General features: G+C 47.1%; 1 protein-coding gene across 5 annotated transcripts in view; it reads left to right on the top strand.

The window, feature by feature from the left end:
- Positions 1–25,832, top strand: part of LOC110492148 (calmodulin-binding transcription activator 1) — a 498,493-nt gene that overhangs the window by 264,130 nt on the left and 208,531 nt on the right. For all 5 annotated transcript variants that reach the window (XM_090203128.1, XM_090203126.1, XM_090203127.1 and 2 more), the window contains one exon: positions 8,863–8,998. In XM_090203128.1, coding sequence (XP_090059254.1) covers positions 8,863–8,998 — 136 coding nt within the window. The remainder of the gene's footprint in view (positions 1–8,862; positions 8,999–25,832) is intronic.

The raw sequence follows: 25,832 nt of genomic DNA, 5'->3' as shown, positions 1-25,832 counted from the left end.
GATGTCCACTATCATCCCCGTTCCAAAGAAAAGGAAAGGAACTGAACTGAATGACTCCTGACCCGTAGCACTCACTTATTCATCGACTACAGCTCGGCATTCAATACCATAGTGCCCTCTAAGCTCACCACAGAGCTCACAGCCCTGGGTCTGAACTCCTTATACGACTGGGTCCTGGACTGTAGACGGGCCTCCCCAGGTGCTGAAGGTAGGCAACATTACCTCACTCGACACTCATTCTCAACACGGGGGCCATAACAAGCACGTGTCCTCAGTTCCCTGCTCTACTCTCTGTATACCCATTACTGCGTTACTGCGTGGCCTCACACTGTTAACTCCATCATCTAGTTGGCTGATGACACTCCAGGAATAAGCCTGAATATCAACAACAACTAGACGGCCTACAGGGAGGCAGGCGCTCTGACGGCATGGTGCCAGGTCAACAACCTCTCCCTCAACGACAGCAAAACAATGGAGCTGATTGTGAACTTTGGGAGGGACAAGATTGGGCACACTCACTTTCTCATCAATGGGGCCGCCGTGGAAAAAAACGTCAAGCTCCTTGGCGTGCACATCTACTAGCAGCTGAAATGGTTCAGAAATCCAGCCTGTTCCAGAGGCCCTCACAGTGTTCTGCATCACAGCCTGGTACGGCAACTCCACCGCCGCTGACCACAATGCTCTACAGAGGGTGGTTCGCTCAGCCGAACGCACCATTGGGGGCTCACTGCCTGCCCTCCAGGACACCTACAACACCAGGTTTCGCAGGAAAACCAAGAAGATCATCAGGGATCCCTAAAATGAGACATTATGATATTCGCTGCAGCCTGATTGAAGGAGACAAAGGCATCCTCTCTACAGTATGCCATAATAAGGCTGTGCTGTGTTGCTGCAGAAGAACCCTCACACAGCGTGAGTTGAGGCATTCAGTGGGAGTCACACTGACCTCGGTCTCCTCATTTACACTGGATCCATGTACCACAATTAGAGAAGAGTAGCAGCTGGATATAGGAAAGTATAAATCAGAAGCATAATGATATGCATATTTATTTTTTATTTTACCTTTATTTTACTAGGCAAGTCAGTTAAGAACAAATTCTTATTTTCAATGACGGCCTAGGAACAGTGGGTTAACTGCCTTGTTCAGGGGCAGGACGACAGATTTTTACCTTGTCAGCTCAGGATTTCGATCTTGCAACCTTTCTGTTACTAGTCCAACGCTCTAACCACTAGGCTACCTGCTGCCTCTACACTCTAACCACTAGGCTACCTGCTGCCTCTACACTCTAACCACTAGGCTATCTCCTGCAGCCTCTACACTCTAACCACTAGGCTATCTCCTGCAGCCTCTACACTCTAACCACTAGGCTATCTCCTGCAGCCTCTACACTCTAACCACTAGGCTACCTGCAGCCTCTACACTCTAACCACTAGGCTACCTGCAGCCTCTACACTCTAACCACTAGGCTATCTCCTGCATCTACACTCTAACCACTAGGCTACCTGCAGCCTCTACACTCTAACCACTAGGCTACCTGCAGCCTCTACACTCTAACCACTAGGCTACCTGCAGCCTCTACACTCTAACCACTAGGCTACCTGCAGCCTCTACACTCTAACCACTAGGCTACCTGCAGCCTCTACACTCTAACCACTAGGCTACCTGCAGCCTCTACACTCTAACCACTAGGTTACCTGCCACTTCTACACTCTAACCACTAGGCTACCACTAGGCTACCTGCAGCCCTGTCCTGCACACATGTACAGAAGAGACGTGACATGACCTGACGTTGAAGTTATAAGTAATACATGCGACACAACACACACACGCTGCACACACATTTCCAGAAACACGAACTGACATGTGATGACAACAGAGCCAGTGAAGCCATAACCATGACAACTCATCCATTCGTCCATTCATACTGCATATCAGCCTCTGTACATTGTGCAGGCCAACCTATATGCTGTATGTACACAATGCACAGCTCATGGTGCTCCATGGATGTTTGTAAATGACGTGGTAACCCTGTCCTCCAGTGTAGGGACTGGAGGCTCAGAGAGAGCGCTTAGTCTGGCCAGTGTGCCATTCATACGTACAGTACGCCAGCAGCCTGCCTTCCTGAACAGGCAGGCTGCTGGCGTGCATGAAACGAGCTTAGCCACTATCAGCCTAGCATCACCCACAGTCATCAGCCCTCTCTCTCACTCTGCAGGGCTGCTGGGGGTGAGATAAGGGAATTGACACCCTGCCCCTGCCCCCCCCCCCCTCGCTTCTTATCCACTGTTGTAGGTCTTTTAGGGACAGGAGGCACAGACGTGGAGCTACACAGAGTGTAATTTATATTCTTTTTAAATTGGCTGTGATTTTTCCATTGAGATAAGTGTTCTGGGACCATCTGTTTTGTGGCTGGAAGGCAGAGGCCTGAGTTGTGTGGCAGGCAGCAGAGATAGAAGGAGGGGGAGAGAGTGGAGGAGAGAGAGAGGGAAAGACAGAGAGGGAGAGAGAGAGGGGGAGGGAGAGAGAGAGAGAGGAGAGGGAGAGGAGGAGGGAGTGAGAGAGAGAGAGCGAGAGAGAGAAAGAGAGAGAGAAGGAGTGAGAAACAGAGAGAGAAGGGGTGAGAGAGAGTGAGAGAAAAAGAGAGAGAGAGAGAGAGAGGGAGTCACAAACTCTTTTTTTACCTGTCTCCCAAACAGTACTCCCGGGTCCACCCATCACCCTCTGTGATAGGCTGGTAGACCATACTAGGTACACATTGTGTTATTATAAATGCCAGCATAATCAGGACATGACACAGTGTTTGACAAACGTTCACTCATAAAACTTCTCTACCAGTTTGACCTGTACTGCCATGACCTTTCTACCTGATTAATTACCATGGGAATGTAATTACACGTTGACATCATCGTAATGCATAGATAGAGAACAGAATGGGAATGAAAGATAGACTGGGAGCTGCTTACGAGCGCTGCGCCGAGCGGTGTAGTGGGATGATGACCTAACTCCCTCTTCCTGGTTCCTCATTGACAGTCTGAGGGGTACGTACCCCGGGCCCGACCGGGATTCGGCGTGAGAACGTGAGCGGGGGAGAGAGCACTGGCGGCGGATGGGGAGATTGGGGTGCGATGAATCTCAATCCGAGTGCTGTGCGTGGCAGATTTACATTTAAAGTAGTTTTAGAGCACGCCCCACTTCCTGATGTGTGCTCCACTCTGCCAGGGGCTGGAGGGGCAGACTTATCACAGAGTCATCAATTCACACGTGATGCACCCTGATAGACCCTGGCTACGCTACGCTACGCTACCATTGTACCAGGCAGCCTAACACCTCTGTATTCAGACAGACAGACAGGGGAGAGATGAGGTGGCGTCTAATAGAGAATACCTCTTGAAGTGTAATTATATTACATGTAGAAGCCTGCCGTTTTGACAGCTCTGTGTGGGTCCACAGGACGCGAGATGTGTGTGGATCAACTTCCCTGCTGCCTAAATTAGTTTTGTGTTTCAAATAAAGAAATAGCGCCCCTTGTGTGCACTGCCGGTAATACCGTATAATAGAGCTGATTGTGAACAGGAACGGGAACACGTGAACAGGAACGGGAACACCGGTACTGTGCGTGTGTGTGTGTGTGTGTGTGTGTGTGTGTGTGTGTGTGTGTGTGTGTGTGTGTGTGTGTGTGTGTGTGTGTGTGTGTGTGTGTGTGTGTGTGTGTAGTATATATGTATCCAGTAGTGGGCCTGTGTGTCTACATTAGTATACTGTACGTGTGTGTTTTTGGTGACATGGTGTTGTAGGACTATGACAGCTGAGGGCTCTGATGGGTAATTAGCAACACCAGTGCCTCCACTGTGCCTCCCTCCTGTGCCTCCACTGTGCCTGCCTCCTGTGCCTGCCTCCTGTGCCTCCTTCCTGTGCCTCCACTGTGCCTCCCTCCTGTGCCTCCACTGTGCCTCCCTCCTGTGCCGCCACTGTGCCTCCCTGCTCTGGTTTCACTGTGCCTCCCTCCTGTGCCTCCACTGTGCCTCCCTCCTGTGCCTCCACTGTGCCTCCCTCCTGTGCCTCCCTGCTGTACCTCCCTGCTGTGCCTCCACTGTTCCTCCACTGTGCCTCCACTGTGCCTCCCTGCTGTGCCTCCACTGTGCCTCCCTGCTGTGCCTCCACTGTGCCTCCGCTGTGCCTCCCTGCTGTGCCTCCGCTGTGCCTCCAATGTGCCTCCCTGCTGTGCCTCCACTGTGCCTCCCTCCTGTGCCTCCACTGTGCCTCCCTCCTGTGCCTCCACTGTGCCTCCACTGTGCCTCCACTGTGCCTCCACTGTGCCTCCCTGCTGTGCCTCCACTGTGCCTCCCTGCTGTGCCTCCACTGTGCCTCCACTGTGCCTCCACTGTGCCTCCCTGCTGTGCCTCCCTGCTGTGCCTCCACTGTGCCTCCACTGTGCCTCCATGGCCCAACCAGCGCACCCCCCTGATCTTCAAAGACGCCTCAGCTCTACCTCTCCTCTCGAGTTTGTAGAGAGAGAAAAACCCAGTGTGGTATTAATCAAAGGCTGGGTGTCCTGGGAAATAGGGTGTTAGGAGGGTGTCCTGGGGAATAGGGTGTTAGGAGGGTGTCCTGGGGAATAGGGCAAGTGTTAGGGTGGTGTCCTGGGGAATAAGGCCAGTGTTAGGGGGGTGTCCTGGAGAATAGGTCCAGTATTAGGGGGTGTCCTGTGGAATAGGGCCAGTGTTAGGGGGGTGTCTTGGGGAATAGGGCCAGTGTTAGGGGGTGTCCTGGGGAATAGGGCCAGTGTTACGGGGCCTCCACTGTGCCTCCCTGCTGTGCTTCCACTGTGTCCTGGGGAATAGGGCCAGTGTTAGGGGGGTGTCCTGGGGAATAGGGCCAGTGTTACGGGGGGTGTCCTGGGGAATAGGGCCAGTGTTACGGGGGGTGTCCTGGGGAATAGGGCCAGTGTTACGGAGCCTCCACTGTGCCTCCCTGCTGTGCTTCCACTGTGTCCTGGGGAATAGGGCCAGTGTTAGGGGGTGTCCTGGGGAATAGGGCCAGTGTTAGGGGGTGTCCTGGGGAATAGGGCCAGTGTTACGGGCGGTGTCCTGGGGAATAGGGCCAGTGTTACGGGGGGTGTCCTGGGGAATAGGGCCAGTGTTACGGGGGGTGTCCTGGGGAATAGGGCCAGTGTTAGGGGGTGTCCTGGGGAATAGGGCCAGTGTTACGGGGGGTGTCCTGGGGAATAGGGCCAGTGTTACGGGGGGTGTCCTGGGGAATAGGGCCAGTGTTAGGGAGTGTCCTGGGGAATAGGGCCAGTGTTATGGGGGGTGTCCTGGGGAATAGGGCCAGTGTTAGGGGGTGTCCTGGGGAATAGGGCCAGTGTTAGGGGGTGTCCTGGGGAATAGGGCCAGTGTTACGGGGGGTGTCCTGGGGAATAGGGCCAGTGTTAGGGGGTGTCCTGGGGAATAGGGCCAGTGTTACGGGGGGTGTCCTGGGGAATAGGGCCAGTGTTACGGGGGGTGTCCTGGGGAATAGGGCCAGTGTTAGGGGGTGTCCTGGGGAATAGGGCCAGTGTTAGGGGGGAAGCAGCAGCTCTCCTATTACAGCTAGAACACCAAGGTAAATGTTTCATTCTCTACTACGCTACTGACACAAATGCATGGAGCGAGGGGAAGTTGTAACTGTAGGATCAGCCCCAACCACAACTAGTTCCCTCTGCTGGCCAGATAGGAGAAGTCTGAGTCGCTCTCTCTCTGTCTCTGGCTGAGGGGACTTGGTTCCTGTGGATCTATGGCTGTGGAACTGAGCTCCTGAGCCTGTCTCTGAGCTACTGTCAGTCACTAACTCAGGGCCAGGCTCCTCTCCTCCAGGTTCATTGTGGATTCTCAGCAGCAGACACAGTCCCCCCCTACCTCCCTCATATCTCTCCCTCGCCCACTTTTTCTTAATGAACAAACCTGATTGAGTGAATGCCATTACCTCTGTAAATGAATGATTCCTCAAGGACTGGGCAGGCTGTACACCATCCACAGGGTGAAGCGTATTATCGTCCGGTACACGCCACACCACCGAGAGGTGTGTGTGTGTGTGTGTGTGTGTGTGTGTGTGTGTGTGCATGCGTGTGTCTGTGCGCATATGTGTCAGGGACTGTGCTGTGTTTCCATAATAATCAGGCACGTGTAGGCTTCTGAAACAGAGGGCCTGCTGTCACACTGCTTTGATAACAGAGCACTTAGCATTTTCCCTCCATGTATAAATATGTGTGATTCTGATAAGATGAATTGAAACGCCTAAGTTTACAGAGATATACTGTAGTTGAAGAACAGAGAGAGAGAAGGGAGGAAGGACGAGGGATAGAGAACCTATTTCTTTGCAAAGTGTGCCTTTTCAGGCCTGTGCTTTAGACGTAGCTACTTCAGAGAGCAGAGGAATCTAAGGCTTTGTCCAGCATGTCTGTCCAGCATGTCTGTCCAGCATGTCTTGAATTGAAAACAGCATCTTCCTAAAACTGCCTCCCTATAAAAAGCTGAGTGGATAACTTTTCACAGAGCCGATAAATAAGGTGTGGGGGCCTCTGACACGAGAGCCTCACCCCAATTTCCAATGCTCTTGAGGAGATCAGACATTTGATTGTCGACCTTATCTCTTCTCATCCCATCTTTTAGTCTAATGTGGAGGCTACATTCCAAGACGCACGCTTCCTGTTTTTCTGAAAGGCAAACAGAGAACGCATCTCCACGGAAACAAACAGCATGCCCATACAGAATCCATTTAACCAGTGTGTCCGAGCGTTCATTAAAAAGACATCATATTGTTTGATTGCCTCGACAGAGTGCTGAAGCCTGCAATAGTCTCCTAGACAGCCAGGTGACCTTCGGATGACATTCGTCGCAAAGGGCTTGAATCATCATATACTGTACATTATCCTATAGCTGCACAATACTTAGCCATTCTTTGTTCATAGAATTGTATTGGAGCCATCAACTATGCTGATGACCCAGGGGGATATACAACGTGCCATAAACCAGACTTATCTTAGTTTCCTCCAGAGAGTAGTTTTATCAGAGGACTAAACCCCGTCAAAATCCCACATTTGTAAATGTACGGTAGAAGACATGAAGGATTCCTATGTTAGCTTGCAGGTAGTGAAAGGGGGATGAACGATGGAATGGCAGAATGAGAGAGGAGAGTTAGGAAGAGCGAAAGTGAGGGCTCTGGAGACCGATGAAGCGAGAGAGAGAGGGAGGAGAGGAAGGTAATTCCCCGGCGCCCATCTCTAGCTCCAACCGACTGGTGGTGAGAGGAGAGGGGGGGGGGGGGAATAGAAAGAGCGAGGGATTGAGGATGGCAGGGTTTGAGTGACGTCTCTCATTAGAAGGTGCTGTCAGGGGCCACAGAGTGGGACTGGTGGGACCCCTCCTTCATTTCCCCCTCTCTCCCTCCCTCCCCTCTCTCCCTCTCCATTGGCCCCTGAGATACGTCCTGGGAAGAGAGATGATTGATGAGCAATAGCAAGATAAACAGGAAGCAGGTCCCGTGAGCAACCCTGGAAAATGATGCACCGTTATAAATAAAACCATGACAAAAGTGTAACTACAAAACAACAACACCAAACCAATGCAAAACAGTTTGTTTTTATTCGCAAAGTAGCATTGGAAAATAGCAAGGTCTTTTTTTTTCTTTGTAGAGAGTTTGGAGCGTTTGTTTGTGTTTGTTTACTTAAAAAGAGGCGAGAGAAGTGATTGCACTCTTAACTGTAGCTTGTGTGCAGTGAGTATGGGGCTAACAAGCCTGAACAGCTGCTACGATGAGCACCCAACAGAGGCAGACCCCAACACCCAGTACTGAGGCAGCAACCTGCACTCATTTGGGATTGCTCCAGAAAATGGCAGCTGTGTGTGTGTGTGTGTGTGTGTGTGTGTGTGTGTGTGTGTGTGTGTGTGTGTGTGGGTGTGTGTGTGTGTGTGTGTACCGAATGTTTATTAATTCAAGATATAGAGCCCTGACACGTGTTTGGTCAGCCAAGCACATGCTAGCCTTGCTCAACTTCGCACTAATTGTTGAGCAACTCAATAATGGTTCATGAATGAGACGGCCTCCTTCTTTCTGTTCATGTTTTAAGACTGTACTCCAAACGCCCCATCTGACAAATGGAGCTGTAAAGGCATATTATCATCAAATAGTTACATGATATCATTATATTGTATCATTATGAAGCAAGAAGCTGTGGTCTGATGAAGGGAGGATGAATTATGAATGGAATGTGAGGGAAGATCTCTTCTTCCCCCAAGGGACTTTACACACACCACCACAACTCATTTCACTGGATGAATGTGAGATAAAAAAGCTGCCTCAGCCTTTATACACACACAGGCACGCACATAAACTCGCACACGCACACACCGGTTCTACATGTAATTTACTCTGTGGTAGAAGTGTCACTTTCATATGGAGAAATGTATGCTGAAGGTTTGCTTTGTTCATTGTCAAACTGTGAAGAGGAATGCAGAAAAACATCATAAAGAAGTCTTGTCATCTAAAGTCACTGGTGCATTTCTGCCTGGCAGTAGACTTGTGTCGAGACTTTGTACATCTCTAAAATGAGTCCCACAGCAGTGGCTTTGAATTAAAATTCTCTCTCTCTCTCTCTCTCTCTCTCTCTCTCTCTCTCTCGCTCTCCTCTCTCTCCCCCTCTCTCTCTCTCTCTCTCTCTCTCTCTCTCGCTCTCTCTCTCTCTCTCTGTCTCTCTCTCTTTCTCTCTCTCTCTCTCTCTCTCTCTCTCTCTCTCTCTCTTTCTCCTCTCTCTTTCTCCTCTCTCTCCCCCCTCTCTCTCTCTCTCTCTCTCTCTCTCTCTCTCTCTCTCTCTCTCTCTGATCCAGGCCACAGAATGGGTCGATGATCTTGTACAACAGGAAGAAGGTGAAGTACAGAAAGGATGGCTACTGTTGGAAGAAGAGGAAAGATGGGAAGACCACGCGGGAGGATCACATGAAGCTCAAAGTCCAGGGAGTGGAGGTAAGGAACGAGGAGCGAGGGAGGAGGGAGGGAAGTATGGGACCTGGTCTGACCTGGACACGACACTGAGTTGTCCTCCCCTGGCTGTAAGGGAGAGACAGCCAAGCTACATGCTGAAGTTGGGTCCTAGCCCTGCTATCTCCCAGAAGCCACGCAGAGCAGGGAAACATGCAGCACAACAATAGTTGTTCCCTGGGAAGGCAGCAGAGAGGAACCGATTGTTTGTACCTTATTAAGGTGCAGGATGTTGACTTCACTCTCCAGAGCCTACATTAATCTTCTCTCCTCCCTCACTAGCTAGTACACACCATGCTGAGCCCAACTCCGCATTCTGCCCCTATCCTCACTCCCCTCTATGCCCCCTAACCAGCAGGCACCACACAGGCCCAGTCTCAACTGGGTTCACGCCGGGCCAGCCTGGGTTAGCGGTGCAGTGCTGGCACCATGGTTGATTTATCAGCGGTGACACACATGAAAAGGAGCTTCTCTCAGGCCTCTAGGGCCTGCTTCACTCCCCTCCCTTCCTTTTTTATAGGGCTGGGGGAAAATTCTGGTTTTGTTTCACTTGCAGGCTTAGCCCTAGGCAATGGTGCCAGAGGCACAGGAGTGTGGATGGGTAAGGGTGTCAGGGATGGGTGTAAAACCATTTAGGTCTTCCATAATGTCTGACAGTTGTATTAATTAATGTCACTATTTGTGAAAGTGCTAAGCCTACATGTCAAGATATCATTTTGGTTATTTGTGAGCTGAAGCCAAATACTTCCATGGCAAACATATGAAGTGAAATATGCTGTTTTGGTATATATGCCTTGGATAGACCATGGATTACTGCCAATGTTCACGCCCTGCTAAAGGCTGAACTACCGCTTACAAGAAACGGGACACGGACATGGACGCATACAGAAAGCCCGCTAGGACCTCCTTCGAGACATCACACATGTAAAAGGACAATATAGGAGGAAGGTGGAATCCTATTACACCGGCTCTGAAATGCGTCGTATGTGGCAGGGCTTGCAGATGATAACAAAGGGAAACCCAGCCGTGAGATGCCCAGTGATGCAGAACTCCCAAATGATCTAAATGCCTTTTATGCTCGATTCGAGGAATACAACACTGAGTCTTACCTGAAAGTCCCTGTTGTTCCGGATGACCTTGTAATCTCGCTCTCCCTGGGCAATGTGAGTAAAATGTGTAAACAGGTTAACAATCACAAGGCCACCGGGTCAGACAGAATACCAGGGCACGTTCTCAAAGCATGCGCAGACCAGCTGGCAGGTGTCTTCACAGACATTATCAATCTGTCCTTGTCCCAGTTTGTCCCAACATGTTTCAACCTAACCACCGATGTCCCTGTTCCCAAGAACTCTAAGGTAACCTGCCTAAATGTGGCATCTGTAATTATGAAGTGCTTTGAAAGGATGGTCATAACACACATCAAAACCGTCCTCCCAGGCACCCTGGACACACTCCCATTCGCACACCGCCCCAATTGATCCACAGACGATGCAATCTCAATTGCACTTCACACTGCCCTCTCCCAGCTGGACAATGTGACAATGCTGTTGATAGACTACAGCTCAGCGTTCAACACCATGGTCCTCTCCAAGCTGGGGACTCTGGGACTGAACCAATGTCGTATATAAACCCTGGATAGGTGACGCTATGTCTTGACAAATAAGAGGCTTTGAAGCCACCGGGGCTCCATGATCATACTCCTCCTTTTGGGCTTTGACTAAAGGAGATGAATCATGGGGAAACGAATGGCAGACATGCACAAGCCATGTCTTTAACCCGTCTCCTCCCCTTCATCTACACTGATTAAAGTGGATTTAACAAGTGACCTCAATAAGGGATCGTAGCTTTCACCTAGATTCACCTGGTCAGTCTGTGTCATGGAAAGAGCGTGTGTATACACACACTATATACACACACTCACACACACACTGACACTCTCACACAAAACCCATAGACATTCTCATACACTACATACGCATATGCACACACACATAACACACCCACGTATACCGACAACACAAACACACACACACACAACACACACTCGCGTACCAACAGCACAGACGCATACACACACACACAAACACACACACGTACCGACACAAACACACACACACGTACACACACATTCACACACTCTTTTTTACACTCATCATATGTTGCTGCTACTCTGTTCTTTATTTTACCTTATTATTATCTATCCTGATACCTAGTTACTTTACCCTGCTTTCATGTACATATCTACCTCAAATACCTTATTATTATCTATCCTGATGTCTAGTCACTTTACCCTGCTTTCATGTACATATCTACCTCAAATACCTTATTATTATCTATCCTGATGTCTAGTCACTTTACCCTGCTTTCATGTACATATCTACATCAAATACCTTATTATTATCTATCCTGATACCTAGTTACTTTACCCTGCTTTCATGTACATATCTACCTCAAATACCTTATTATTATCTATCCTGATGTCTAGTCACTTTACCCTGCCTTCATGTACATATCTACCTCAAATACCTTATTATTATCTATCCTGATACCTAGTCACTTTACCCTGCTTTCATGTACATATCTACATCAAATACCTTATTATTATCTATCCTGATACCTAGTTACTTTACCCTGCCTTCATGTACATATCTACCTCAAATACCTTATTATTATCTATCCTGATGTCTAGTCACTTTACCCTGCCTTCATGTACATATCTACCTCAAATACCTTATTATTATCTATCCTGATACCTAGTTACTTTACCCTGCTTTCATGTACATATCTACCTCAAATACCTTATTATTATCTATCCTGATACCTAGTTACTTTACCCTGCTTTCATGTACATATCTACCTCAAATACCTTATTATTATCTATCCTGATACCTAGTCACTTTACCCTGCTTTCATGTACATATCTACCTCAAATACCTTATTATTATCTATCCTGATACCTAGTCACTTTACCCTGCTTTCATGTACATATCTACCTCAAATACCTTATTATTATCTATCCTGATGACTAGTCACTTTACCCTGCTTCCATGTACATATCTACCTCAAATACCTTATTATTATCTATCCTGATACCTAGTCACTTTACCCTGCTTTCATGTACATATCTACCTCAAATACCTTATTATTATCTATCCTGATACCTAGTCACTTTACCCTGCCTTCATGTACATATCTACCTCAAATACCTTATTATTATCTATCCTGATACCTAGTCACTTTACCCTGCTTTCATGTACATATCTACCTCAAATACCTTATTATTATCTATCCTGATACCTAGTCACTTTACCCTGCTTTCATGTACATATCTACCTCAAATACCTTGTACCTCTGCATATTGATCTGGTACTGGTACTCCTTGTATATCCCTCCCTTCATGACTATTTTACTCATCTTGTGTTACTATTGTTGAATTTTTTTGTTCTCTGTATCATTGGGAAGGGCTCATAAACAAGCCTGTCACGTTTAAGTCTACACCAGTTCTATTCTGCACATGTGACAAATAAAATGTGATTTGTTTTACACTCCAGATGGAGGCTGCATTATGCAGATAACACAGCTGTGACTCCCAGACACACCTCTCTTTCTGGAGGCCCACTTGTTCACACTGCTGCCATGTGACTGTTCACACTGCTGCCATGTGACTGTTCACACTGCTGCCATGTGACTGTTCACACTGCTGCCATGTGACTGTTCACACTGCTGCCATGTGACTGTTCACACTGCTGCCATGTGACTGTTCACACTGCTGCCATGTGACTGTTCACACTGCTGCCATGTGACTGTTTACACTGCTGCCATGTGACTGTTTACACTGCTGCCATGTGTGAGATGGCAGAGAAGAGCCAGCAGAGGACACTACTCCTCTGACACCTAAAAGCTAAATGCTGTGGCAGACCGATTCAGAAGAGATCAGCTAGAGACTGATTCAGAAGAGATCAGCTAGAGACTGATTCAGGAGAGATCAGCTAGAGACGGATTCAGGAGAGATCAGCTAGAGACTGATTCAGGAGAGATCAGCTAGAGACTGATTCAGACAAGATCAGCTAGAGACTGAGTCAGACGAGATCAGCTAGAGACTGATTCAGAAGAGATCAGCTAGAGACTGATTCAGGAGAGATCAGCTAGAGACGGATTCAGGAGAGATCAGCTAGAGACGGATTCAGGAGAGATCAGCTAGAGACTTATTCAGGAGAGATCAGCTAGAGACGGATTCAGGAGAGATCAGCTAGAGACTGATTCAGGAGAGATCAGCTAGAGACTGATTCAGGAGAGATCAGCTAGAGACTGATTCAGGAGAGATCAGCTAGAGACTGATTCAGGAGAGATCAGCTAGAGACTGATTCAGACGAGATCAGCTAGAGACTGATTCAGACGAGATCAGCTAGAGACTGATTCAGAAGAGATCAGCTAGAGACTGATTCAGAAGAGATCAGCTAGAGACTGATTCAGGAGAGATCAGCTAGAGACTGATTCAGAAGAGATCAGCTAGAGACTGATTCAGGAGAGATCAGCTAGAGACTGATTCAGAAGAGATCAGCTAGAGACTGATTCAGGACCTGTAGAACCACAGGGAACACTGCTGCCACACCATTTCAATATGTACAGACACCATGTGTATCTCACAAGCATATTTGACCTGAGTCATGGTGTCACTGTGTGTGTGTGTTGTGTGTGTGTGCGTGCGTGTGTTTGGGTGTGTGTGTGTGTGTTTGGGTGCTTGGGTGTGTGTGTTTGGGTGTGCTAGTGTTTGGGTGTGTGTGTGTGTGTGTTTGCGTGTGTGTGTGTGTTTGGGTTCGTGTGTGTGTGTGTTTGGGTGTGTGTGCGTTTGGGTGCATGTGTGTGTTTTTGGGTGCGTGTGTGTTTGTGTGTGCATGTGTGTGTTTGGGTGTGTGTGTGTGTGTTTGCGTGCGTGTGTGTTTGGGTGCGCGTATGTGTGTGTGCGTGTGTGTGCGTTCGTGTGTGTGTGCGTGTGTGTGTGTGTGTGTGTGCGCGCGTGTGTGTGTGTGCATGTGTGTGTGTGTGTTTGGGTGCGTGTGTGTTTGGGTGCGTGTGCGTTTGGGTGCATGTGTGTTTGGGTGCGTGTGTGTGTGTGTGCAGCCACCCCCCTGTGCAGTTCCTAACAGACATAGAGGATGGGTGATCCATCAGTTGCTCTACAACCCAAGTCAGGACAGGACAGTATCTGTGACCCATCAGTCATCTTCAGCTTTGTTTACTGTAAACACAAGTAAATGTCCTGCCCTTAGCCTTCAGCACTGGTACACCACAGTACACCACAGTACAGTATAGGCAGGGAAGAGCACACACACAGTACAGTCAAGCCAGGGGGACTCTCTCCAGGAGAGCCTGCCGTGTAGGGACCGGCTGGTTAGATTCGCTATTTAAACACCACACACACTGAATGTATTTTTCCTATAGTTCACTAAAGATGAACTCCAGTAAAATGAAATCTATATAATAAGGCACAAATAACAGCTAGCTGTATAAGTTCACTTCTACATTCAGACCATTGAACCTTATTGGGATAACAGTAGTGCCCAGATAGGCAGAGGGGAATGACAGGGTAAAACCAGTCTAGATGAACACAAACGTACACACACACACACACACAATGTCCTCCAGAGTCTTCAGCCTCTACATAAGCAGCCTTCTCACACGGCTCCGTTAAGTATAAATGCTCTGCTCTCTCCAGCCAGCCAGGACCTATTAGAAGCTGTGTGGTTGTTACACAGGCCCGAGTTAGCAAACAGAGAACACAAGTGTTGTGGGTGGTTCAGGCTAGTTGTGCTCAGTGGCTCCAGTGAGGAGAAGAGAAGGAGGCAAGGAGGCAGAGGGGCTGGGAGTGAGGGGCCATCAGGAGCCTGTAAGAGGCAGCAGTGAGGAGAAGAGAAGGAAGGCAAGGAGGCAGTGTGGCTGGGAGTGAGGGGCCTTCAGGAGCCTGTAAGAGGCAGCAGTGCGTAGCGGGAGTGGATGTCAGCGCGTGCCTTGCTACTGTCCTGTCTGCTCCAGACCATTGTCTCAGCAGGCTCCCCTCTCTCCTTCCCTCTCTTCCCACCTCTCTCTCTCTCCCTCTTCCTTCCTCTCTCTTTCACTCTCTGGGCCATCCCACTCTCTCTACCTCTCTCTCCCGATTAATCTCTCTCTCTTGATCCCTCCCTCACATTTTCTTCCTATCTCATCTACTCCCCTCTCCCCCTCCAAGCCTACAGTCCAGACGGACAGAACCTTGAGAACCGGACGGTAATGCTCCCCGTTCCCTAGAATTGGAGCACAGGGCGTGTTGCGGCATTAGTGCTTAACAGGCCGTGAAATAGCAGCCTGCCTCTCTGACGTCTCCCCCATCACTCCAGGTGAGCTGGCCAGACGGCTAGATAAATGAGCAACCACCCTGCCCCTCTCCTAATCTACCCAGAATGCATCTGGCTTGGGGACCTGAGGAGAGGAGAGTTGTCGGTCTGTGATTAGCTCACCACTCCTTCTCTCCTACTTGTTCTGCTGCTCAGCTTAACTCCCCTATGCTTCCCCCAAAAACGGTATGTCCCAAGACTGTTTTGGGCTTCAGACTCACAAGTGGAAACACAACATGTCTTAAGGTCAAGCACTGGTGTAAAACCCTGCCGTGGAAAAAGGATCCAAGTGCCATTTCCCATGACTGTTGGCCAGACATCAACCTGAGGTGTAGGTTGTTTTAATAGATAATCTAGTATGATGTCATTGAGCGTTCTACACACAGGTTGAGCATAGACTACGTAGCACTAGAATCCCTGGCTTCTCCTTGTGTAATAGCAGAGAACCTCTGTTCTGGTTCAGCTAGCCATGGACAGATCAACACTGACACACTCCGATTGATCCTAGACCTGGTCAGATTCAAACCGTCACCCACCCACCTCCCGTCATGATTAGCTTCTAATGTGGACCCCCCCCCCCCCCTCCATCCCCTCTTCCCATTATTCCTGAGCTTTAATAAACTCCCCCAAACACAGATCAATTTCTATTAAGTGAAGGTGGCTGTGCCTCTGACTAATTTCATTACCACAGGCTAATTAAACCGAATAGAATAAGCTTTCTTGTTTAGGAGCACAGAAGGCAAAAGCTCCAACACTCTTGGAACTCAATGCCAATATCCTTCCATTCCCCCCTCCAACCCCCTAAACAGTGGCCTGCTCATCACTCCTCCTAACATGTCAGTCCATGTTGGATATGTCTTAATGCGGGATTTCAGCCGTGCAACTGTGAAATGAAGGAAGCTAATGCAGCATGTCGGTGGCTCAATCCCCTCTGCTCATTGATAATAATGGAGCCAAATGTCAAAATGTTAGCGGCTAATGCTGTAATGGAGTGGACCCTGGACTGGGCTGGATGCAGGGAGCGTTGCATGAAGATAGATGCTAGGCTCCACACCGCACCACATTGTCTGCACTGTCTCCCATATCACATGACCTTGAGGGTCTAGAGTAGACTCAATGCTTTGGGCTTTGTGCTGTTTTTTTTTTAGATAGAAATTAAAATCACTTAGGTGAGACGATTCCAATGTTAATTTGATATTCTACCAACACAAAGAGGAGTTATGTTGTCCAGAGACGATACTATGGCTTTGTTCTGTGTTGTTTATGTTCGTTTGCAATTTAGTCACTGAGGGCCTTCTTCGTTTCTGTCAAGGTGAGAAGAATCCAATGTTTGTTTGGTATTCTACCAACGCAAAGGAGACTTGTATTTGCAAGAGACTCGAGAGTGTTGTTGGTTTTAGATCTCTGTGTGTATGTTAAGGAGAAGATAGTTGAGGTCGAAGAGACGGCAACTGGGTTGCAGACAGTGTAGTGTGTGTTGCGTGGCAGTCTGATATCACTAGATTGCAGGGCCAGATGTGGAGAGAGGACAAAACAAACTGGACAAAACAAACTGGTCTCTCTCTCTCTCTCTCTCTCTCTCTCTCTCTCTCTCTCTCTCTCTCTCTCTCTCTCTCTCTCTCTCTCTCTCTCTCTCTCCCTCTCTCCCTCTCTCCCTCTCTGTGAAGGCAGTGACATCACGCATGACATCACTCTCCCTTACTCCAACTCAGGTGTGACATTGGGACCAGATAACTGACAACCTGTAGGTCACCAACACCACCAGAGGCAGAGATGTTTCCTCCCTATTTTTAAAATGTTTGATTTCAACTTATAGACGAGGCAGGCCTTTTAAACAACGGTGGGTTTTGTCAAGACAGTAAATCGATGAACTCTATTGTCTCCTCTCTTCCCTTGGTGGGTCTGCTTTGTGATTCGTAGAATTTGTTATTTGACTCTGGGCGCTGCTCACGCTGTAGCCTGCCTCCGTTTCCCTTTTGAATTACCTGAATGTGTTAGAGATAAAAACAATCTGTTTGTGATCTTTTTTAAAGGCCCGTTACCATGGCTATAACTCCTAACTTCCTGCTAGGGTAAAGGAAGGTAGTCATTGAAGCTGTTCTGTCACTGAAAGCACAGGAAATAGACCGTTGTCCTATTTCATTCAGGTTCGTATTCCTTTATTCACCTGGATAACGTAATAAGATGGACCTACCTATGCAGAAACAGAGGAATAGAACTGCTTACAACAAATTCACAGCCAGTAATGTATGATTGTCAAGACAACAGAATTCAATTATACCTCATGGTACAACACTATATGTATTTAATGTGTATATTAACACACTGATAAGGTAATACATATGTATTTAGCCATAGCACTAAACTACACAGTCACATTGAATGATACTGTTCCACCGTGTACTACAGAACAAAGCACCATGTGTCACGCCCTGGCCATAGAGAGGCTTTTATTCTCTATTTTTGGTTAGGCCAGGGTGTGACTAGGGTGGGCATTCTAGTTTCTTTCTTTCTATGTTTTCTATTTCTTTGTGTTTGGCCGGGTGTGGTTCTCAATAAGAGGCAGCTGTCTATCGTTGTCTCTGATTGGGAATCATACTTAGGCAGCCTTTTTTCCTTTCGCATTTGTGGGTATTTGACTATGTTAGTGGCATTGTTGCCCAAGTTAAGCGGTGCGGTCATTTCCTTGTTTTGTTGGTGACATTCATTAAAAATAAAAGAAATGTACGCTCATCACGCAGCGCTTTGGTCCGGTCATTTCCACGACGACGCCCGTGACACCATGTGTCATGGCTGTGCTACTATAGACTGAATCATAATGTGTTTGTGTTTACTATAGGCTGAACCAGCGGGTTCCCACGTTAGTGTTTCCTGCCAGTATTCACAGTGGATTCACGTGTCCAGCTCACCCATGGTTTTCTCTTTAAGCTGAGTGGAATTAGTTTTCTGCTCTTACTTCGTCATGATCACTGAACTACTCAGTAGCATGTAAGCCTTTCATGCCGACCTTGCTATCACCACTTAAATCCCACAGCAGGATTTGGGGCTAATTTTAGGAGGAGGGTGTAGAGGAAGTGGCTGTTGAATGTATAAGAGCCTGTCAAAAGCTGTGTATTATCACCACTTTCCCCTTGATTTAATTTGCCACTTGTTGCCCCCCCGTCCCCCGTCCCCCCCCCCCGTCACCATGTTGTCATGCTGAGGAGCTCCACAGGGATCCTTCTTTATTGTGACGGGAGGGAGGAAGGAAGGGAGGGAGGGAGGAAGGGAGGAAGGGAGAAACATCCGACGACTGGAGAAGACCTTAATGTGTCGATCAAGCTGAAGACTTTGACTTGATTTTGCATTTTTGTATTGGCTTGATTACACACACACACACTCACACACAAACACGCACACACCTCTACACCATTCTTTTCTCCTGGGTCTGTGTGAGGAGGCACATAAACATGGCCCAGGAGATGAGCTGTGATTCATGGAGCATGGAGATGAAGAGTGTAGATAATATGATGGACAGAAATACCCTGCGGTGATGCATTAAGGTCTCTGAGCTCACTGTGTTAAAACAAATACAAATGAATCAATAAGCGGGAGAGAGAACAGAGAGTGAATAACTAATGTGGGGGAGGGGGAGATGGCTTGTAGCATTGGGTGGCCCATCTGAGCACCATACTGACTCGTGTGGGGATGACGAAGAGAGAGAGAGAGGCAGCAAGGGCTTTTTGAAATGTAACGGGACTGTGCGTGAGCCCCCACTGCCTCGCTCCGTGTGCCAGTCATTATCTCCGTGATCGCTGGAGCTGCACTAAAGCAACTGAACTCGTCCTGCGTTTGATACAGCTCCCCTGGGACAGACACACACACACCGAGAGAAGCATCACCCCAAGATATGCAAAGATGATGGAGGCGGGCGCGTAGGGGAAAACAGAGGCTGTTGGAGGGGGGGCTATGCTAGTCTACAGTAGGCTTTGCGTGACACAGTCAGTGGCTGCCTAGCGTATGATCTCTCCTCTGCTCTGCTACAGTACACTCCAGTGAGCCAGAGAGAGAGACAGAGGCCGGAGCAGCACAAGACTTGGGCCTAATGGTAATGACTGACTTTCACTACTAAGGCCTCACTGCCCTCTCTCTGACACAACAGAGAAGTGCATTCAGACTGTACTGTACAATACAGAGCAAGAGCCCACTAACGTGTGGCAACGCTACATCATTTCTGTGTCATGTCAATTCTGATGATTTACTAAAGTCGAGTTAGGAGATATGACATTGTAGCAGTGGGTAAATCTGCCAACTGTTTCGCATCTGTTATTCTGTTTCCAGTTGGAGAACTTTTTGACCTCCAACTAATTTTGTCAGAATGGGCTGTAATGAGGATGAATCAGAGGAATATTCTGTCTGCACAGCCCACAGACCTGAAAGGAACCAGTTCAAAGTGGATACTCTAAGGACACAGCTTTAGACCGACTCTCAAGTGTCTCTCACCCTCAACTCCCTCACCTCAGGGAGCGAGTGCCGGTTTCTCTCCTCTTCACCAGAATCTCTTTATAATGATCTACATGAGGACTCTGGATTCATCACAGTCACAGCAGGGTAGCAGGTTGTCTTTCTTCTTGACCACAGGGTCAAAGAGGGTATGTTGAACTGTTGTACGGAATGACATTCTATTTCTAGGAACCTGTAAAATACATGATATAGGCTGAGTGAAATGTCTTGGATCGCTCTTTGGGAAATAGTATATTGCTAAATCCCCCCTTCTCTCTGAAGAGGCGGCTGTAATACTCTCTCCCCTCCTAGAAAGCTGTTCCCGTGGAAGAAGCAGTTCTCTGTAGAAAGGCTATTTCCTCAGACCCTGTAGTGCTAGCTGAGTCAGGCTCTCTCCTCTTCTCTCGTCTCCCCGTCTCTCTCCTCTTCTCTCGTCTCCCCGTCTCTCTCCTCTTCTCTCGTCTCCCCGTCTCTCTCCTCTTCTCTCGTCTCCCTGTCTCTCTCCTCTTCTCTCGTCTCCCAGTCTCTCTCCTCTTCTCTTGTCTCCCCGTCTCTCTCCTCTTCTCTCCCCGTCTCTCTCCTCTTCTCTCGTCTCCCTGTGTCTCTCCTCTTCTCTCGTCTCCCTGTCTCTCTCCTCTTCTCTCGTCTCCCAGTCTCTGTCCTCTTCTCTTGTCTCCCCGTCTCTCTCCTCTTCTCTCGTCTCCCCGTCTCTGTCCTCCCGCTGGCCTCGAAAACTTGTTTCACCGTTGGGAAGGGCCCGTAAGTAAGCATTTCACTGTTAGTCTACACCTGTTGATTACGAAGCATGTGACGAATAACATTTGATATGATTTGCTTCCTTTTATCTGCCTGAGGGGGGGGGGGGGGGGGCAGAGAGGGAGCACAGCCCTCTGTTGGTGTTAGGATACCACCAGGGCGCCAAGGGGTTGAAAGTGGAATCACTGTGTTATCTGCTTTATAGATGGATGTTCAGTACTGTACAGTATACAGTACACCCGTCTACATGGGATGGGCCCACATTTCAAAGCACCTTGTTTTTCTCTCTCCGTCTGCAGACATCTTTGCACATTGACATTAGCGTCGCGATGAGTTCCTAAATTGTCCTCCATCCATATACAGTACAGGCTGTAAATGTAACTTTCACACGTGTGGCTTATGTTCATTTCAACCTCTGATATTTTTCTGCTTGTTTACTGTGTATCTGCTGCCGAGGAGGTGGTGTACACAACTTCATGTATTATCAACTCTGGGTGTAGAGGAAGTTTAGAACCAAGTTGCTGCTGCTGCATGTTTAATAACTGCAAAATCAAACCGTACCAATGTTCCCACATCCAGCCTTCAAAGCATTGGTAATGAGCTGCGCTGGAGAGTTCAAAGAGACTGTTAAAGTGTTTATATCAACATCTATAGTGTGTGGCGTGCTGAGAGACACTGTTTATACTGACAGGGATATATAGAGAGGATTGATATTTAACATGAAAGAGTGACTTAAGAGGAGTTTAACAGAGAAAACAGGTTAAACCCTTATGCTCCGGGCAACAGGGGAAACCGTTAGGGAGCGAGAATGTTCTCCATTCATTCACACGCACAAGGCTATTCTGTTCCCTCTCTTCTCTACGTTGCTTTTCTCTTCAGTATTTTCTTCTGTTTGTCTCTCGTTCCATGACGCTTCACCATGCCTGAGTTAACCTTGTTCTTTACACTGGTCCTCCATTTTGTTCCCATTGCTTTTCTTTTTTGCCCTGTCCCTTTATTTCCCTCATCATTTCACTTTGACGGCTCTATTTAAATAAACCTGAAGCAAATCTACATGTGTGCTGTTTTCACGATCACAATTATCGAAACAATTATCGAAGCACTTGCATGCCTTGGCGTGGAAAGGGCTGGGTTTTGATGTGGGTGTGTCCAGGCGATGCCCCTCACTGGCCAATCAGAACGTGCTCCATGGCGAAAGATGTGGTTGCTTCAGGTTGTGTATTTAAGGTATTTTATGTATCGCCGTGAACTCAACTCCAATTCCAAAGTTAGTCCGTTATAGTTTGTTCAATGGCTTACAGAAACGAAATGACAAAATGGAGACCTATCTTTGCTAAATACATTCATTTGAAACTATTTGCAGTCCACATTGTTCTTAGTAAATGCATGACTTCAATAGCATTCACACTGATATGGGGTCTAGGCCTACTGTATGTTGCATTATGGCTGAGCATGGACATGCCAAACCTTGTCAATGAGCAAGATTCTATTCATTATTGATAAGGTCGAACAAAAAGGATTAGAAAGGTAATTGGAACTGTCTTACAGATCAGATCGCATCCACTCATCTCCAGCAGTTGCAGTGCAAGTCTGCCACGGACGTTGTCACCATAGAACCAGGAAGGGGAATCATTCGGATAAGTTTGGTTGTAATACAATTGAACGAAAAACAAGCAATACGTTTTTTTTTAAACAACAACAACAATAAATCAGTGTAAAATGTAATGATATCATAAAACTACCAGGATACAAAAGCCAGACACTGCTGTTGAACCAGCCATTGTTATTGTATACCCATATAGACACAGACACACACACACAGAGGCCTAAGGGAGGGATTGGATTTTGATCACATGAAACGGAAAATCAAGCCATTTTTACAGCTTACAGATGACTATCTAAATACGAGGTTTCACCGATATTCACCAAGGTTCTCATTCTCGTGTCATGATGGGCATGAACACGTAGCCTGCTGTACATCATGGAGGGGGTTTTATGCACGTCCAGAATGGGATCTGCATGGCTAAAAGAACGTGGGCCTGCCTACAATGCATAGGTAAAAAGGGAATGTCAGATCACTGTTTTACTCCTCTCAAACTTGATATTTTATTAAAGCTTTGGTGATTAAGATGTATTTCCAAGCGGTCTCAGAAGCCCAGCCCTTCATTGACTGTCTTGACTATACTTCGGGAGGCTATTGCTTAGTTTTTAATCAATTAAAGCGAAATGGGAAAAAAACATTTGTTTTCATATTTCCAAATGCGAAGTATACAGGCACCAAAAGCACATTAGGCTACTCTTGTTCCATGCGTATATGGACAGTGTGTGTTACGGCTGGATAGGCTGTGTTTCCGCCGTCAATATTAATGCCATAACCAACTGTGTTACCGCTAAAACCAGCTTTGTCTTAAATATCCCTACCAGCGCTGCCTGAAATGAACACTTTGGACCTTGTTTTTAAGGACACACCTCAAATATTTCCCCCACGCCCATCTGAGCCCAAGTGAGCTGGTATAAGACATGTAAATTGCCGAACCGTTAAGGCTGGAAACTGCCAGGCAGTTTTTACATGACGAAATGGCAAACTAACGTGCGTTTGACACTAGCCAGCCGAAAATAGAGCCCTGATTCTCCTTTTGTTGTCGGTTAGGGAGGCTTTGCTGAAATGAAAGGGAATTTTGCAACGGTGAATATATTTATATTGTACACAAAAATGTGCAGGAGATGAGTCATTTCTGTAAAACCCATGGGGGGGGGGGGGTCTGAATGTGTTCTGCCTGGTGTGTAGACACACTGGTCCCTTGTTTATGTCACTGTCACCCAGTAAACCTATTACCCATTGTACACACACATATGCTCGCACACACACACGCACGCACACACACACACACACACACACACACACACACACACACACAGATGCACGCATACAGACACAGATGCACACACACACACACACAAACTTACACGCGTGCACACACACAAAAAGAAAAGCTAACACAAGCATGCGCACACAGATCATCAACATTCTGCTCTCTATCTCGTGGCTATAAAAGCATGGTAGGCATTTCAAAGTGTTGTCCTCATGCAGACATGCCCCCTATAAGTGTATGTACACAGTATAAACCTAGGCAAACTACCACACACACTCACGTCTGTACATACACACCAATGGAACCTAATCCTGCAAGAGATGGGGGTTAAAGAAACCAAAAATGGCTTGTCTAGGATATATAAAAATACATCCTAAAGGTAGAAGGTAGAGGGTGAAAAAAGTCTGGAAAGGAGAAGAGAGAGGGAGAGAGGCTTTGGAAGGTGGATGGATGGCGAGGGGGAATAGAGATGGCGGGGGGCTGCTGAGCGAGGAGGAGAGAGAAAGCCAGAATGAAGGATATATAGCCCCTGGCAAACAGAAAACAATTGTTACACTGCCTCATATAACCCACTTCAACCTTAAACAGAAGGTTTTTTTTCACTCAATTAATTTCTACACATTGGGGCAAAGGGCCTGGGCTGAAAGAAATACCTTTATATGCTTCCACTGCCGATGAACCTGGACTGTTCTTTCTCTGGAAACACAGACTGCATATGGAGTAGAATACATGGAATGATAAAAACACAATATAGAAATAGTACATGACGTTATGCAGTGTAATATCTGTAGCCTATAGGAACGCCGTTTCTGGACCATTTATTGTGACAGTTAATATTATTTTTTATTTGGTTACACATTTGCATAAATGTATAGACTCAATCGTTTATTCATGGATCACACAGGAGTTATTCTGTATATCTTTCCACAAACTTTAGACATATTTGATCTTATTACATGTAAAGCTGAGGGCAAGCTAGACCAATGAAACAATAATTAAGACACAAAATACGAGTATTGGGAAATGTTCTGAGCAGATTTAGTCAAAAAATGAATCCCTAATGATTAATTAGCCTTTTAAAATGATAAACTTGGATTAGCTAACACAATGTGCCATTGGAACACAGGAGTGATGGTTGCTGATAATGGGCCTCTGTACGCCTATGCAGATATTCCATTAAAAAATCTGCCATTTCAAGCTACGATAGTAATTTACAACATTAACAATGTCTACATTGTATTTCTGATCATTTTGATGTTATTTTAATGGACAAAAAATGAGCTTTTCTTTCAAAAACAAGGACATTTCTAAGTGACGCCAAACTTTTGAACGGTAGTGTACCTCGTCTCCTACTCTGCCCCCAGGCTCTGAGACTGCTGTCTGTCTGAGTTGTGGTCTGAGCTGGTCTGGTTACCAAGCTTTGCTGGCCAGAGGCATAGCTTGCTATATTTACTGTGCTGACAGTGTGCAATGGGACTTTCTGGATGTTGATTGTGTGACGGACCTGAATTTGTCTGAACCGTCTCAGTGCTTCTCCTGCCGACACTGTGCTTCCCCTTTAATTCCCGATTGAATAGCCAGCATCAGCTGAGCAAAGAAAAGGGTTGTGAAGGTGCTGCGAATGAGGAAGCGTTCAACCCTCAGTTCCAAAAGGAGACACCTTAGTCTGGAATAGCTTGCAGCATGAAGGATCATCAAAAGTAGAACTAATACTGAAAAGTTTGTGCTGAGTTGTTGTTAGCACTCACTTCTGAAGACCCTCAGTCCCGCTTTTGAAGATAACAAATTTAATTTGTGATTAGTGACAGTGTTGCTAAGAGCCCCAACCGTCACGCTGAACTAACACCAGTTAGAGAGGTCACAGCGCCACAATGCTGCCTGCCACCCTAATGGAAAATCTAAGGGATAAAAATCAATGTCTCCTTTTGAAAAAGTACTAGCTTCCTATCTTTCATTAGAAAACCCTTTTGCAATTATGTTAGCACAGCTGAAAACGGTTGTTCTGATTAAAGAAGCAATACAACTGGCCTTCTTTAGACTAGTTGAGTATCTGGAGAATCAGCATTTGTGGGTTAGATTACAGGCTCAAAATGGTCAGAAACAAAGCACTTTCTTCTGAAACTCGTCAGTCTATTCTTGTTCTGAGAAATGAAGGCTATTCCACGCGAGAAATTGCCAAGAAACTGAAGATCTGGTACAACGCTGTGTAATACTCCCTTCACAGAACATTGCAAACTGGCCCTAACCAGAATTGAAAGAGGAGTGGGAGGCCCCGGTGCACAACTGAGCAAGAGAACAAGTACATTAGAGTGTCTAGTTTGAGAAACAGACATCCTC

This window comes from Oncorhynchus mykiss, chromosome 16 (genome assembly GCF_057628025.1).
Source record: "Oncorhynchus mykiss isolate SJ-2025 chromosome 16, ASM5762802v1, whole genome shotgun sequence".
Classification (NCBI taxonomy): Eukaryota; Metazoa; Chordata; class Actinopteri; order Salmoniformes; family Salmonidae; genus Oncorhynchus; species Oncorhynchus mykiss.
This window is presented reverse-complemented; position numbering and strand designations above follow the sequence as displayed.